General features: G+C 42.2%; 3 protein-coding genes across 3 annotated transcripts; all 3 read left to right on the top strand.

Annotated features, from left to right (window-relative positions):
* The first annotated feature begins 1,980 nt into the window (after positions 1 to 1,980).
* Positions 1,981 to 4,733, top strand: LOC108578857. Its single transcript, XM_017942267.1, has 6 exons — positions 1,981 to 2,270; positions 2,694 to 3,229; positions 3,462 to 3,597; positions 3,669 to 3,844; positions 3,991 to 4,134; positions 4,211 to 4,733. Exons 1-6 carry the CDS (start codon positions 2,099 to 2,101, stop codon positions 4,658 to 4,660), a joined length of 1,614 nt encoding a protein of 537 aa, XP_017797756.1. The 5' UTR covers positions 1,981 to 2,098; the 3' UTR covers positions 4,661 to 4,733.
* A 4,508-nt stretch (positions 4,734 to 9,241) lies between these two features.
* Positions 9,242 to 10,153, top strand: LOC108578806. Its single transcript, XM_017942204.1, is given in 3 exon segments — positions 9,242 to 9,261; positions 9,309 to 9,488; positions 9,769 to 10,153. Coding segments are annotated over 3 exon segments (585 nt in total).
* Positions 10,154 to 13,217: 3,064 nt separating this feature from the next.
* LOC108578868 (brachyury protein homolog) lies at positions 13,218 to 16,826 on the top strand. Its single transcript, XM_017942278.1, has 6 exons — positions 13,218 to 13,525; positions 14,794 to 14,889; positions 15,093 to 15,336; positions 15,451 to 15,604; positions 15,719 to 15,916; positions 16,003 to 16,826. Exons 1-6 carry the CDS (start codon positions 13,218 to 13,220, stop codon positions 16,824 to 16,826), a joined length of 1,824 nt encoding a protein of 607 aa, XP_017797767.1.
* Positions 16,827 to 17,422: the final 596 nt, after the last annotated feature.

Raw genomic sequence — 17,422 nt, 5'->3', positions numbered from 1 at the left:
TGAAAGCTCCCTGGAAATTAAACGATGGACCGTTTCGAAATGGAAAAGAGAAAAATATAGCAAGAACGAATCGTCGATTAGAAATCTGAATCAATCATTTTTTTTCCGTAGAATCGATGAATATTTCTATCCTATCCGATTAACACTATTACGTGCATCAACCAACGACAGACAATGGCACAGACAGATGGGATCACGCGAGGATTGAAAGGGACCGACATGGACCGGTGCACAGCAGCCGGAGCAGCCGATCCATTTAAACGGCAAGTTCGAACTCCGGGTAATCGATGAGAGTCTGCCGTGGTGGAGGGAACGGATAGCAAGAATAACACGAACGAAGCCTCGATCGGTCTCTCTACGTGGCGCAGAAAGACACGTTCAATTTTAAGAGAAGAGGAGATCGTACGGGGTCGTCAAGGATCAAGGAGGAAGCGGCGACGAATCGATAGGCGACAAAAGAGGGTTTCTTGTACATTTTCCGCGCGCAGGGAGAAACGAGAGGAGGCCAGGAACTCTTCTCTCGTTCTCCTCGCGGCTCGAACGTTCAGCCAACAGGGTGGGGAAAAAGCCACCCTCTCTGGCCAGACCCTCCTACTACTCCTCTTCCCTCTTCCTCCGCCATCACCTCATCCTCCTCCACCTCCTCCTCTTCCGCCACCTCTGTGGCTGTGGAGCGGCGAGCAGCCCCGTCGGATTCGTCGATGACGAAACGCACGTAAATTCGTCGACGTGCACGGTGCTGCCGCTCGTGAAAATCAGTGCGACCCGAGTGCACCGCGAGGCAGGAACGCGGGTCTCCCGTGCGCGGCCTGTCGTTCCCGCTTGCGGCACGCGCGCCTCTTCCAGACGAACGACACGGAGGAGCGTCAGATAGCGGGAGACGCTCGCGTTAAATAGGTCGCCGGATAAGCGCGCCATCAGGAATAGTGTTGGAGTTTGGAAGGGAATTTTGTGAAAAAGAAAAGAAAAAAAAGAAAAAGTGTACAAATGCGAATTAGATTGTCCATTGGTCCGCTCTTTGTGAACTAACTAAACTGTTGTGTGCAGGGGAAGGAAGGAATGGAAAAAAAAAGAGGGGAACGATTAAGAACACTATAGTGTGCGTTGAACACGTTTTATATCGTTGAGTAATTTGGTACGTGGAATAGGGTTTTGGTTTGTTGGTAAATGTGTTCACACGTGAAAATAGGAATAGATACGCAGAGTGGGAATGTATTCGCAATCAGTATGGAAATAAACTATTGATATCGATTGGAGGAGCGTGTCCGAGATGCGTGGCGGTCGAACGAATTAGAAGGGAAAAACGGGAGCGCGGGAGGTGTTGGAAGGAAGAGAAAAAGCGTTCAAGCATCGATCTTGCGCCCGATGCAGCTACTATGACGCGAACCGTCCGACACGTCGGCCGTGTGTATCCAAGTCTGGAATCGATGGGTCGCGTAGCCCTCGAGACGCGATCGACGTTACTATAGTTAGTAAAAGAAAAAAAAAGAACTGCATGCTTCGTGCAGTGTCTGGAGGACGAGTTGGTTGATCGGTGGTTACGCGGCCGTGATTAGAGAACGATGACGAGGAGGACGAGGATAACGTCGCCGGGTACGACGATGACGCCACGCGCGACGGGACAGCGAACGCTGGGTCTTCCCGACGGAATGCAGGAGGCCGATCGAACGCCTCCCGATGCACCCTCCTCTTACGTGGTCTTCCCACGTAAACTTTGTTCGGTGACGTGTACGACGGAACAATAAGGAGGAAGAAAGAGAGAGAGAGAGAGAGAGAGAGAGAAGGAGGAGAGACAAGAAATAGAGGAAGAGAAGAAACGAAAGGGGGCAGATAAAGGTAGAAGAGAGAGAGAGAGGAGTAAACGAAGAAGAAGGGGCCAATTTTTGCGATTCTTCCAGATATAAAAATAAAAGACACTCGTTTCGATAATATATATATATCAGAACATTTCGTGGAAATTCTGACTTCCGTTTTGTAAACCTCGAGCCTCTCGAATGGTAGGATTTGCGCGCGAACGTGAAAGCTGATAAGCCTCGGGAGGCAGAGTAAAGAAGTCTCGTTCTTTGCGACGCGATAAGGACTGTCCTTGGTCGCGAAGATGGACTGCTGCAACTACGTCGAAGCGTATGCGGGTGGGGGTCACTTTTATCAACAACAACACTACTTTTGTTACGAGAACGCGGCCACCGATTACGGCGGTTTTTCGATCTCTGCCGCGATCGAGACCAACGCGCGCTATAATGGAACTGTACCGCCTGCGTATCCCACAGGTAGATAACCTGACAAACCTCGAAGAACCTTCTGAGATCAAATAATTCTTAATACCACGTTTCCAACTTATTAAGATTAACGTTTAAACAAGTCAAATATCGTTCGACCCCCAGCCTACGTGATAGACGAAGATCTAACGCGCTTGCGTGGAAACCACACTGCAGTCTGAAATATCACAGAAACATCCTTTTCGCGAAAACACTATTCGTTCTATTCGAAATTCACTTTGAAAAATTGTAACGTAAATTCCAGAAGTCATCCTTTACCCCAGTTTACTCGGTGACATCTAATCTTATTTACACGAGACTCACGATTTGCATTCCTTATCTAATTCTTCACAGTCCAAGATTATACTACACTATCGCATCCAATAAAGTCAACCAGTTTAACGCAAACCGTTCAAACGTTTACCTGTCTCGCAGATTACGTGTACAATCCAAAGGAGGCGAGGCTGCGGAAGGCGATGCGCGAACAGACTCGCGAGCTCTCCAGGCGATCGATCCTGCAGAACGCGATCGCTAGAGCGGGCGTGATCGCTGGTCCAGTCGCATCCGGTGGATTTCTCGATCATCAGCATCGTTTCGGTTGCGTGTCCACGTCAGGATTACCGATGACCTCCTCAGTGGAGGCTGACAGGGTGGCGGAGCCGTGGTTCCAGGCACCGCCTCGACCGAAACCGATTCATTCGCCGCGGATGGCCGATTGGTACGGGAACGTTGGCGATCCGATTGAGAGGCTTCAAGTGATGGGTATGCACCAACGCGGCCTGGACAAGTGCAAGGAGGCGATGAGGAATCAGGCGAGCGTGGCAAACGCCACGGAATGCGGTCCTGGCTTCTCCAACGGCGGATATCCGGTTGATTTCAGCGACGTCAGTCGCGAAAGGGAACTTCGCCGTCAGGAGAACATCGCGGAATACGCCGAGTTTGCCGACAGTCAGAAGTGGCATCCTTATCAAGTATTATTGCGTTCTTGTTAAAGAGGGTGTTCGCTCTGATTTCGAGATAATGCGAGGAAAAAGAATCGTTTGTGTCGATTAGAAAACTTCGAGTGACGTCGAAATACTTTCGTTTCGAGGTTATGAATTGAAGCATTGTGCGCACCGTTAGGGTGAATACCCTCCTTTGTAGGTGATAGGTGTGTTCGCTTCCGTTGAACAAATTTCAATTCCCTACGATCGATGATTTTAGAACGGCGGAGGTGCTCACCAGCATCCAAGGACGGCACATCCTTCTCAGATGGCTGGTATTCTGCATCCGAACATTCAGAGCAGAGGTTCCCACGGACACGGACCGTGGGGTCAATTTTGTCACGGCGTTCTTCCGCGTAAGTGAAGAGAAAAGTCGAGGAAGAGTTTGGAAGACTGATGGATAATCTGTTAATACGTAACTTTACAGATGCACCGCCTATGCCCCGAAACGTCGGAGTTCGCGGACCTCGACACACAGTGCTGTTAAGAGACCGCTTACCTAGCAGACACTGCGAATTCTCTGGAGAAGCTAGAATGGCGTACAACCCTAATAAACTGGACATTGATAACGTACGAGCGTCGTACTCGCCTCCTGAGCATCAGGTTCTTTCTTTTTCTCAATATGTATCTATATAGAAGATGTGTTGATTTTCTCTCGTTTCACTTTTCGTCGCGGTATCGCATCGACAAAATTCCTACAGAAACCTCGTAGTACACGTCGTGCAATACACTCGATACGTTCCTTTCAGATGCCAAGATTACTCGAATCCTCTGTCGACTCTGTCATGGATTCCGCGTCCACGTCGAGGATTCGCCGCGAGGACGAGGGTCCTAGGTGGGAGCCGAACGCGATCAACAATAGAATGTCCATGGACAATCTGACTGCAACGACGGTAAGATCTTCTTCTCAGCTGGTGAATCGGTTATCGAACCCGCTGGTTACTGAAGCTTCTTCCATTGTACAAAAAGGAATCGAATGCACCGCGTGAGAAAGAACGCGAGTCTCGTCGATCCACGGAGAGATTCGAGGCGAAGAAGAAGGCCGCTAGCAAACAGCCGTTGCCTGGTTTCCATCAGGCGTTCGGTTCCACGGAGATCGGCAGGTTCTCCAGATCGGAGTTCTTCGTGAACATGGTCGGTGAGAGCGGCGGAAACGTGGAAGTCACCGACACGGACAGCACTAACGTAAGTACGGATCGTATGTCGGAGGTAAACGGTGCTACGGCGAGCGCCGCGACCCACGACACGTCTGTGGTCACTACAAGCGCAACGACGACCGTCAGGTCATTCGACGGCGACGACAGCGAGGAGACAAACTATGACGAGTCGAACGAGCTGACGATCGGCATATTCTGCGAACAGCCGACAGCTCCTCGTTGGCATAGTCCTCACGTGGGCGCTATAGGTAGCGAAATTTAAGCGGATCTTTAATCCTTTCGTGGGCTATGATACTTCCCAATTGAAGAAAGAACGGCGTTGAATTAGCATTTTGGACGACACTTGGAACAGAGAAATTGTTGCAGGACATGTACCGCGTGGCGTATGCAAAACTGGCTCTGAATGGAAAGTACGTTTTATCTGCGCTACTCTGTAGTGTCGGTAATGTGTAATAGTACAACTATGATGCAGTTGTGAGAATGATTGAAAGAGCTGTATTACACATCTCTAAAAATTGTGCTAGAGAAGAAATTTTTCTTTTCCAAGTGAAATTCAAAATGACCATTTTTCCCGTCGCTCTCCATTTGACTTCTAGTCATTTTCAAGAGTGTGAAGACCGTAAACGAGAGAGAGCGAGAGAGAGAGAGAGTGTGTGTTTTTTCATTCGACGGATTAATTTTCGCGAAACAATTTCAAAACTGTTGCGTCCAAAAAGAAGAAAGATAAACGACGGAAAGAATGACTAGAAAATTTGTATATTCTGTGATGTATACATGTACGTAGATGTTTGTAAAACTTGATTGAAAGAATCGTAATCATGTGTATTAACAATCTGTTGCGTGTATGATTCGAATTATGAATGAGGCTACACTTAACGCGGAATTTTTTTACGGGTCTACAAGCGCTGCGTTTATTTATAGTGTGGGTTCAAGAGAATTGGACAGCCCGCGAAAGGAGTTACCGATTCGTCGCGGACGTAGAATTACGTCCAGTTGTCTGTAGGATTAAAATTATTCTCTCCGACGACGAGATAAACGATGATACAAGTATTCTGCACGACGGAGAAAGAATCGTCGGTTGTTCACGATTCGTTTATCCATCTCCTAAACGTGGCAGAAAATTACACGAGAAAGACCGTCGACTCGTCGGAGATTATAAAATGGCGTACGAAACGTCCCGACAAACTTACATATACACATGTTTGTCGAGATTGTGCCTTTAAGACGACTGTGGGACTGTCAAAGGTCTTCAAAATTCTTGATCGAATCAAAATGAAAATAAAAAGCAGGAAAAAAAGAAAAGAAAGAATCAAAAGCAACACGATGTTCGCGGGTCTCGTACGTCAAGTATCGAAAGTTGAGCAACTTACAACGGCACGCTCGCGTGTACCAAAGTTCTCGAAAAAAGCAACATCATCTCATATCACTTGGAAAATTACGAAAAAGAAATTTCTATTTTTCCTTTTTTTTCTGTCTTCTCTCTGTAACACTTAAAATATTTCGAACTTATGAAATATCCCTTAGTATATTTTTTCGTACGTAGCGTACAAATTCCTGGTTAATATCGAAAATCAACTGTGAGTTGCTCAGACTTGCTAAAATGAAATCTAATCAAAATGTGTCGGTGAAAGTATTTTAATCGACACCAAAGAAGTATATATATATATACATATACATATTGTACTTATATGTATAACGGAGGAACGAGAAAAAGAGAAAAAAAGCAGAAAAAAACACGCGCGACGAAAAGGTATATGTATAAGTTATTTAGTAGAATATTTAGGCGACACGTATTGCCGCGCGGAGAAACGTATAAATAAAAGTGAACATTAAATATTGCGAACGTAAGGAAGTCGAGAGAGGCCGACGTGTTACGCACTCCCTTCTGCTCGTGAAAAATATGTTTTTCTGAAGGGGACGCACGGTTATTACTTTTCAACATTTCGGAACTACTCTTTTTTCCCTATTTTCTCTCGAACGTTAAACAGCAGATCGAAATATTTCCGAAGAGAAAAGACGAAAAAAAAAATATCGCAACTTCGGCGTGTTAATGTCACTAAAGCGTAAGTGGAAAACAAAAAAATGATCGAACGAGAAATTTCGTAAGTTTAAGACTGTAGATGGTAAGACTTGTAGTTTATAATGCAACTTGAAAAATAATACCGCACATAGGGTTTATCGGGATTTTTTATATATCCATTTTAACGTACATTTAATAATCCATTTATTAAGGTAACTTTGGGACCTTTTCAGAATATACATAGAAACGAGGAAGAAGAAGAAGAAAACAAAAAGAAGTTGTTTTTAGAATCTCTTGCATTAACATGCTGACGATGCGATGTTGTATTGGATCGAAGGGAAAATGAACGATCTACTGTGACAATTTAGTTAGATCGTTTCAACGAGAAGAATTTTTTGAAAAAATTGAAAAAAAATCACACTCGAGAACGATTTTTCTTTGTATTATTTCGGCGATTTAATTTTAGAAGTTATTGTTTCAATTTACCGCGAAGTTCCGAATCCCGTGCAGGCACCTGTGACTCGTGTTGATCGATCTATCATCACAATCGGTACATCGACTTGACATAATTCATGCCAGCTACCCTGTACCTATAATGGGACCAAATTAACAAGAGAAGCTTTTATTTCGCGTTCACCGTCGCGCTTACGTCCCACGTATTTTATCGCGTATGAAAAGGAAAACCTTCCCTCGTTCTGTTCGCTCGATTGCCCGGAACAAGAGGCAAGAATACACGTTTGAAACGTGAGAGAAATGTTCTTTAACACGTTCGATGTTGTTTCGAATAAAAGATTCTCCGTGTATTACCTTTGGCAGTGAATCTTTGAAAAAAATTAAAAATGATCGAGTCGTCCTTTTTTATAAATTTCTCTAAAAATACTGGTAAAAGAGAATTGAAAAAATTGCTCGTATTCAAATATCTATTTTCTCTGATTTATCGGAGTATCGATACAACGTGGAACGTGTTAAACGAAGATCTACGTGAAAGTAAATTAAATATAGTTCACGAACAGGATGTTTCGTCGAACAAACAGTCGGCTTGAACATTGTGGCGATCACCGTTCAATCGACGAACGGGTTCAAGTTTATGATGAATATTGATCGAGCGTAGTAGAAGTACTTAACGATGGCAACATTCTCGACTTTTTTGTTCCCGGACAGATAAAGAGAACGTCCGAGAAGCATGGAATGATGTAAATGCTGTGATTTGTTTTAAAATTAAAACGACGTAGTTTATAGATGTACACAGCGGGGAAAAACACGCTGAATATCGTCGCGACGTCGGAAAAGGCGAGTTGTGATAAAGAAGAAGAAAGAAAGAGAGAGAGAGAGAGAGAGAAAAAGGAAGAACTTCGTTAGAAATTTTAACGATACACGTGTAATTATTTGTCTAGAACAATCGACCATTGGTTGTTTTAACTTTTGGATTATTAGTGCACTGGCACAAATTATATATATATAACGCTCGATTGAGGTCCAGTTTTTTGAAATTTTTCACCTTTAATACAGCGATGGTTGAGAAATATATACAGCGATGGTTAATGAGAAACGAACAATTTAACGACAAACGCATGGACCTAATTTAACGAAGAATCACAGTAGCGTTTGTATCTCGAACGGGCCAAAAGTTAAGACAACAAAGGGATTTCACATTTGCAATTCTCTTATCACGCCAATCTCGTCGCCTCCAATAAGTGAATCCTATGACGAAATTTTAGTGACACGTTGATTACTTGAAATTTTAATAATTTTGTTACTTTACCGATCTGTCTTGTTGGCGATGCAGGCATGTAATATATTATAGGGGGGAATTACCACGTCTTTACGATTAAGGAGAGATATGCGTAATCCACGTTTCATTATTGGCAACGATAATTCTGTGTAGAGGTAGTACGGTTAAAGGAGAAGAGAAGAAGAAGAAAATGGTGAACCATCGAAAGGAATCGAGAAAAGAGAACGGGAAAAGAAAAGAGAAACGAAAGATAGAGAGAGAAGAGGAGGAACGGAAGTGGCGAACGATTAACAGAAAAAAATGCAAAAAAAAAAAACTTAACTCGTATTATAACTCGTAACTTGACTTTCTGTCTAATTATTAGCAAACCTATTCATTCTAATCGCTAGGGAAAACGTGTTAAGGGATATCGAAATGTATAGAAACGAGAACGATTACGAACCATTGTACATCTCTTAATCCTACAAGTGCCAAGTTGGTGAGAAAAGTCCTTACAAAGGCTCGTGTTATTAAGTATCAAATTCCAACGCAAGAAAAAGAAAGAAGACGAAGAAGAAGAAAGAAAGAAAGAGAGGAAGAGGAAGAAGTATATTTCGCCAAGTTTTAATTCTATCAGTTTTGAACTTTTGCGGAGTGAATGTACGCTCAATCTAGCCTACTGTATTAAATGTAAACCGTAGCTCGATACATCTACCTTTGATAAGCGAAATAAAGAAAAGAGGGGGATGAATCGTAAAGTAATCGATCAAGAAAGGGCAGAACTGATAGGGTTAAATGCTGGACAGTATGCGATTAAACCGAGTTAGAGAACATGTTTTTTCATTCGTACACTGTGTACGTTGAACCACAATAATATCGGTATTATTGAGCTTAAATTCAACATTTTTCATTCGAACACGAAAATACCAGCTTAACCAGTGAGATTCTTTGATGAGTTTGAATGAGAGAAATAGAGGAATGTGTTAAACGAAAGAAAGATCGTGCGTGAACAGCGTAACGAGAGTTGAAACGGATGTCTGTACGACAGCAGTAAAGGAGTAAAAGAACATTAAAAGAAAAAAAACGAAAAAAAAAACACAAAAAAGATGAAAATGACGAAATTACCGTATTGGTCTGTTATTATTCTATTCAGTTACACCCGAAGACTTACCTTCCCAGTCCTGTTATCTTTCCTTTCGCGTCGAGATCCTGCGGAATCCTTGGAACCTCCGCTGCCATTCACAGGATCACCGAAAACGGGGAGATCCTTTCGCGAATCATGCCCGACGAGTGCTGCTGGTTCGCCAGTCAATCGAGATGCGGAGTATCCAGAATTTCGGACAACATTGTGGTAAGGAGTAATTAAACACTCTGAAAAATAAACGAAACGAAGTGAAATATTTTTCCACCCTTTTTAGAGAAATATTTTAATTCAAGGAAGTCCAGAGATTGACTTCTGTATTAAAAAATGTTAAAAAATAGTTCTATTTTTCAAAAGTTCCTTGTCTCAGAAATATCTTGGAAATCATCGGTATCTTCAGTATCGTAGAAATCTTCATTATCTTCAGTATCTTAGAACTCATCATTATCTTCAATATCTCAGAAATAAGATTCTTAGAATCTTAAGAAATCTGATAATTATCGAACGAAAGATTCTATTCTTCGAATAAATAATTCACTTATCAACGTTTTTTTATAAACGTAAATCTATACAGAATTGCACTGCATTCTTGGACTGTTCCCATCACGCGAGGGACAAAGAATGGTTCTGTCAGAACACCACGATGGCCCATCCGTCGGAGATACTGCGTCAAATCGAGAATTACGAGTCGTTCGCGAGCGAAAGGGGTGACGGAAGTTACGTGATAATCGGTACACCGAGTAACGGGAATCGAAGTAGCGACACTAACGGAGACGACGACTTCGACGAGGATATTCGTAAGCAGACAGCTTTAAAGATGGAGAACGGCGGTTCCCCGAAACACTCGAGCGTCTCTTCCGGGAAGAAGGATGGAAATATTTGATAAGACCATTTTGAAGGAAACGAAACAAACGTTTTACAAGAGAAATGCTAGTCTTTACGTGTAACAGTAACCTTCTTCGAACACAAAGACGTCTCATTTAACATATTAGATTAACAAACAATTATTTCTTTCATTAAGTTAGACTATTAAAGATAATATTTTCTTGTACATTATTCTCTTCAAGTTTGAATGGAAAATATACCTCGTTCGTAAACTAAATCCACTGTCTAATTTCATATTCACAGTAGCTACCAATTAGATTTCATATTTTCCGATCAATTCTCTGTATCTGATAATTGTTTAGACATTAAATAAACAGATTAAAGATAATACTCCGTCGGTAAGATGTACGTTTGACGAAGTAAGCAATAAAACCACAGGAGATGTACTACGAAGAGAAGACAAGATAATCGTTGCAACTTTCATTCGTCGAAATCGAACAAGTAAGAAAAAGTATTGAAAAAAAAATGCTTGCCGATCCTGAGTAAAAGGTATTAAACGCTTCCGTTTCCGTGTAAGAATGCAATTTGTAAATATAAAAGGGAACAAAAGGCTGGTTGGTCGGCGATGGTTTATCACCGTCGATCGTAATCGTGGATGTTTATTATAGATGAGCCAGCAGAAGGCGGCATTCTTCAAACGCGACCGAAGAACATTGGTGTGGACCTCCCAATCCGTCAGGTGAGCTACCTAACCGACAGGTAGTGACGGACGGGATATCCGTATCGTAAACGACTCGTATACAACAGGTAATATCAAGCATCGCGTAGGATTTTCGTGGTAAAGATATTCTTCTTTCTTCCTTTTTTTTATTACCTCAGCCACTGTCGATGCATCCGAGATAAAGAATTGCAACGGGGGACGAAGGATGTACAGTATCGACGACTGTGTGTTTCGTTGTTTAATTAGACAGGACCAATAAATCCATAAAAAGGATTATAAATAGGAATTAGTAATGTCTAAGAAAAACACGTCAGAATGAATGTTCCAGGAAATGCTGAGAACACGAGTTCGGTTCGAAGAGTTTGAAGATTTCCGACCGATTCCTGGGATCTTCACGTAGTTACAAACGACCGAGTGGTCTTTTTCGAAAATGGAATATCTCTCTCATCTTTGACATCAGTTTCGCTAATAACCGAGGTGCACAGGCAACCGTTGAACAAATGATGGATCGACGATGGTTACACGGTGTTCATTTAACAGAGATAACTTCTCTGTTATATCTTCGCCGCTTCGCCAGCACCGATATCGCGACTTTTCCCTCTACGAAATTACTAGGACAAATATCTGTCAGGGCTGAATGGTTACTTTACCAGCCAAAACCGCGCACGATAGCAAACAAGAAACGGTCCTGGTCAAATATCTACTCGCGATACATCGGCTGGTCGGACGTAACTTGCTGTTGATTTTTGTCATTTGACTCGAAACGGTCACTCTGTCTGTCTGTCTGTTCGTCTGTCCGTCGAAATGGTTAACTGTTTCGCTTGCAGCTGCGGTCCTCGAGTGTTCTTCCTTTTTCTTTTTTCTTTTTTTCGAGGAACGAATAGTCTTCGAAAAAATTGGTGCACTTGCGTGTACGGAGATTCATTTAGTTGCTACGATTACCTTGAAAAATTTCGAATCACGAGAGAATTAACGGAATAATTAACAGCTTTGGGTTAACTCGGGAGATCTTTTCTAGTGAAAATAATTAGAAGTATTGATTTCACATGGATCGAGAAATTGTTACGAATCAGATACATGGTTCTAAATTTACGGTTAATTAGAAGAGAGACAATTAACATTTTTCGAAGTGTGCAAAAGAATTATATCACAGATTCATACTTAACTTTTAATCGAATGCAAAGCACTCGATCCTCTAATCACAGTATCAATTTATAAAGGACGACAAAAAAATAATTACCAGCATTTCTACAGCTCTCACTCTTCCAAATCTTCTTGAAGTTGAATTAACATTGAAGTCTCGAGAAACCGTACACAGAAATCAGGCGACACTTTTGATCGAAACACGACGTAAGAGAATCTTCCATTCTTAATCCGTCCATGCGATCAGCTCTCTAGCCGCTGCACTTCGATCATAAAAAGGAGAAAGAAAAAAAAATGAAAAAGAACCACGAACTGTCCCGACGATGAACCGGTGAACGCATGAACGAGCAAACAAATGGTGCAGTCCACGGGATGAAGAGAGAGATCTCGATCGAGGATCGCGATGCTCGAGGAGAGATCGTGCCATCGAACACGACTGTCCACGACTGTCGCGTGGGCGGACTGGCGGGCCTCGTGTTTTCTCGAGGTTCGACCAACCGACGTGGAATCGTAAAATGGTCCCGTGCATGGATTGGTCGAGGAAATGTAGGAAAGGCGGCAACCAATGTCCTCTATCTTCGAAAAGAATCTAACCGCCAGTGAAATCGCTGAAACAGAGCGTGGTTCCTCGTGGCCAATCGACGTTGCTTGACTACGTGGCCGCCATGCTGCTCCCGAGGAGGCTTCCTAATTTAGAGTTTAATTAGCACCCGTAGAACAGGAGAACCGCGTACAGACATCGATTGGATGGTTCCCGGCGAGGGTACCATCGTAGAATAGAGAGAAGAAAGACGTCGAACAGAGACGACGATATGTCAGCAGTCAGTCTTCGGCTCGTCTTCGCCGACTAGTGTGAAATATCGCGCCCAAGTGTTACGAGCAGGGCCACGCGGCCGCGGGACCGAATAGTCTCTCAGGCGAGGAATACGCCCGCCACCGACGCTTCCTGTCCTTCTTCGACGCTTTGTCTCCTCTTTGTCACGTCCTCGCCATTTTTACACATCCATCCGAATCATTAATTCGTTCGGAAAATTGAAAAGTCGTATCAGACGAAGCTTGTTTTTTTCTTCTCCCTGTTCCCCTTTTTTCTTCTCGATACCCTTCGTAATTTCTTCCGATATCGTTGTTCCGTCTTCACGAAGATATCCTGTAACATAGTGTTGGTTATGATTCTCTATTTATCATCATCAGAGACGATCGAATTGTAAGAATTTTTGGGAATAGTGTTCGTCTTACAAGGGTTCGAAGAAGAGAGAAAATGCAGCCAGCACCGGTTACGCCTGGTTCTCCAGCACGGTCATCCTGTTGCGAGAGGGAACGCGAGAGAGAAGTTCACGAGGATCGTGAAAGGGAACGAACTAGTGCTGGAAGACAAAGTCGAGCGTCTCCTGAGGAAGATCACGAGGAGAGGAGTAACGAGAGAACGGTGGTTTCCGGTCAGAGTATTAGTGCTATGACTGTCAGCGGAAGTCAAGGATTACCCCTTTCGTTGTCCCTCGAAGACAGAGATCTGTGGACCAAGTTCCAGTGTCTGACCAACGAGATGATCGTCACTAAAAATGGAAGGTGAGTGTGTAATAGTTGAAAAATGTCGAGAAATTCTGGAGAAAAATGTACGATATGGATTTTCATAATCTGCGATAGAGACGGAAGATGTTAAAAGTTTCATATTCTTAGAAGAAGAAAAAAGCGACAACTGTCAGCTGGAAAAAAACATTGCATCGAACGATACACCGACACATATGAGTCATTTGCACATTTAAAATAGTACACGGCAGGTTTCACATTCGAGAGGCTTGAAGGATCCTCGCTGGTCGAAAGGTCCGAGAGCAAAGATGGCTCTTCGTCGCGCGTAAAAATGTATTAATTAGAGCGTCGGTGCGAACAAGCCAGAAGGTAAAAATAATAGTTCATATACACCGTGGAAAAGAAGAGAAAAAAAAAAGGAGCACAGAATGGAGGAAGATGATTGCAAGAGAGCGTTACGAGAATTTAGATGATTCACGCGAATGAATATTCCATGTTTGCCACAGAAAGAGGATCGTATGTTATTCCCTTGTGATTGTACTGTCTGTTTGCAGCCTCTTTCGCACCGATTCAAATTAACGAGGAGAACATGATCAACGGCAAATATTTCTTCTGGTCTTCTAATCCACGGTCAACGATAAACAGTCTTGCTTGTTTCTTCGAAATTAGATTAGATTATACCGACACTGTTCCAGGCTTTTAAGAAATACTTGTGGCAATTGCCACGTAATAATTCGCTAAAATTCTGTTGCATCATTTTACGCAAGGTTTAACACTGCTTTTTTTTCTCACACGGAAAGAAAAAAGATCTAACTCGAGAAAACGAAAGCTTGAAAGGAGCAAAATTGACACAACGAAGCAACAACTCGCGCGTATACGGCCGGCAAAACCGAAAGATATTCGCCAAAGCGTGTCCCGACCGACTACTTTTACGATTCGTATATTATTAAAAACGATTACAGTTTGTCGACCGCGTTTTTCATCCGACAGGGCAAAGTGTCCGTGGGCACCAGCTCAACAGGAGAATGTTTTACCCAGGATTGTAGGCATCGTAAAGTTTTATTGCCGGCGGCTCGATTCTTCTGCCGGCTCGCCGCCTTCAGTGTTACTTTCATTAGTGTTTATAAAATTCTGCTCCTTTTTGGGACGCGAGTCTTCGCGTTATCATCTTACAAAATGTCTTGTGGTAGCTAGTACTAGCGAGAATTAAATTTAGATAAGGATAAAGGAAGTTTGGAATACGTCAATAAAATAGAAAGAAGAAAACTTCGTCGAGCCCTCATGCTCTCTTCGTCTTTTACTTTCAGACGGATGTTCCCCGTTGTCAAAGTGGTCGCGCGAGGCTTGGAGCCGAAAGCTATGTACACTCTTCTTCTTGAATTCGTCCAGGTGGATCCGCATAGGTAAAAAATACACCGACGATGTCTGAAACATAATTAAATTCGACTCTGAATTAATTGGAACAGTATTTTTAATTCGTGAAATCATCATCCACATAGTATTTTTATGAATATTAAAATTACGAGTGAACGAAGAATTTTATTAATTAGAATCGTAATTTTTCATAATGTTTTATATTATGAATCTTGTTAAATCGTGCTCGTAGGTGGAAATACGTGAACGGCGAGTGGATTCCAGGCGGGAAAGCAGAAGTCGCTCCACCGAATCCAATTTATATTCATCCGGAGAGTCCGAATTTTGGGTCCCACTGGATGAAGGAAGCTGTGTCGTTTGCTAAAGTAAAGCTAACAAACAAATCGAATGGAAACGGACAGATTATGTTGAATTCTCTACATAAATACGAGCCACGAGTTCATCTGTTACGCGTGGACGCGGTCGAAGAAAGAACGGTACGATATTACATAAAATGTTCGTCGATTTATTTTAGCTTGTTATGAAAAAAGTGAGAAATATAATAATTGATGTCATCCAAGGGAATTGTAATTTATGCAAATGATGTTCAGGTGCTCACTTACCGTTATCCAGAGACACAATTCATAGCGGTGACAGCCTACCAAAACGAAGATGTCACAAATTTGAAGATTAAATACAATCCTTTCGCGAAGGCGTTCCTAGACGCTAAAGAAAGACCTGCCGATCCGCAGATTTATCCACAATGTAAGTTAACTGATTGCTTTCAATTCATCGATCATAGTAAATCTGTTCGTTAAATATATTTCTTGTTTGTCGATTATTTTGCTAATTATGAAAATATGGAATTATAAATTCTAGACAGCGGCGCTTGGTTTTTGCCACAACCTACCATGGGATACGAATACAACACAGCCACCGCCATTGCAGCCGCGCAAAATCAAGCGTCAGTGACAGTCAATAATCATCTCTCGAATTCTTGCAGCGTTTCTACAGCTGGCCACAGAAATACATGTAGATCGGCACCTTACACACTGAGACACAAATACATTCAAGATGGTGAGTTCTTGATCTTCTATGGTCAATTTTATAATCCCGCCTTTTTTCAAAGTTTCGTCAAACAATGAATTCTCGGATCATTACAGAACAACGTGCGGATCCGTACAGTTCAGTACAACTCTTGCATTCCACAGCATACGTAGCAGCACCTGGTTGGTCACCACGCAGTCCAGAATCTTTGCAAAATTTAAATCCAGCATGTCTGCCGCCCACACAAGAATGGCCTACGTCTCCTTCACCATCGCCAACCTCGTCTTCGCACGCTGTGTTCAGTAGAGGCGTTGTTGGAACAGCTTCACCAACCACCGCTACAGGTTGCACTTTATATGTACCATCGAATCTGTCCTCAGTCCCCCAGGAACACAGTCACTGCACAGACACCTCGGCTTGGATCCACCCTACGTCTCTGTCAGAACAGCAACAGCAGCAACAACAATCTTACTTAAATTTAAATTTGCATTTACACCATCAGATGTCATCCTATACGTCAGTCCCACATACAGGATTGCATCATTCTTTGCATCCAAATGGCACGGATGCAGTACCCCCTGTTGATGAGTATGTTCACGAGTATCATGCTTCTCCTGTTCAATCGACAACACCCGATCGTCATCCACAGCATCATCATTCTCAAATGTTACACTTGCAACCGATCCAACAAACTGGAACAGTATCTCCTGTTAGTGTCGAATATGATCCCCCTTCGAAGGAACATCATATACCCGTTAGTTATTCTGACCAAAATGCTGATACGTTGAACGATGTACAGTCGGATGAGAACAGAAGATATCTAACAACGGTTATCGACAGACACCATCGACAGGATTCGGATATTGCAAGTAATGATCATCAAGCTACCGCCTGGACACCGTTGACACCACCACCGGCACCACAAACAACGGCAATTTGATTTCAGTATGTGATAAAATTGGTTTTATTTAAGGTATGGAGTTGCTACTTGATCATTTCTATATTTGTCTTAATAGTTAGGTGACTATAAATATGAACGGAATCGTTTTAAGTTGTCACAATATCCTATTGGGTGCAATACAAACGATATATATATATATAGATAACTGAAATTATTGATAAGTATATAATAAAATATTAGACAATGCATAAAAGTGTCTTGGTAAATATGAGGTTAATTAAATAATTAGATAATTTGGTGGATTATCAAAGTAGTTATGTACTTTGCAACTCACTGATGTAAAATTAATGTCAAATTCTTAGAAAAAAATCCGTCCTTAAACCGTGTCTTAATGTTTTTAGATAAGATGTATTAGAGGTAATATAATCACTACAATAAAATACACTAAATTTGCACATACCTTTTCATATACCTTCCTAGCAGCTAAAGGGAGTACAATAAAACCATGAGATAATTTGCTCAAAGAAGACATACAATTTATTCACAAATAAATATTCGTATGTATACCTTTTTTACATAAAAAAAACATTAAAGGTACATACTTATACATTTTATTGGTAATAACTTTTTAAAAT

The sequence above is a fragment of the Habropoda laboriosa genome, unplaced genomic scaffold (assembly GCF_001263275.1).
Source record: "Habropoda laboriosa isolate 0110345459 unplaced genomic scaffold, ASM126327v1 scaffold62, whole genome shotgun sequence".
NCBI classification, from domain to species: domain Eukaryota; kingdom Metazoa; phylum Arthropoda; class Insecta; order Hymenoptera; family Apidae; genus Habropoda; species Habropoda laboriosa.
The sequence above is the reverse complement of the archived record's forward strand: the minus strand, read 5'-3'. Positions and strand labels throughout refer to the sequence as shown.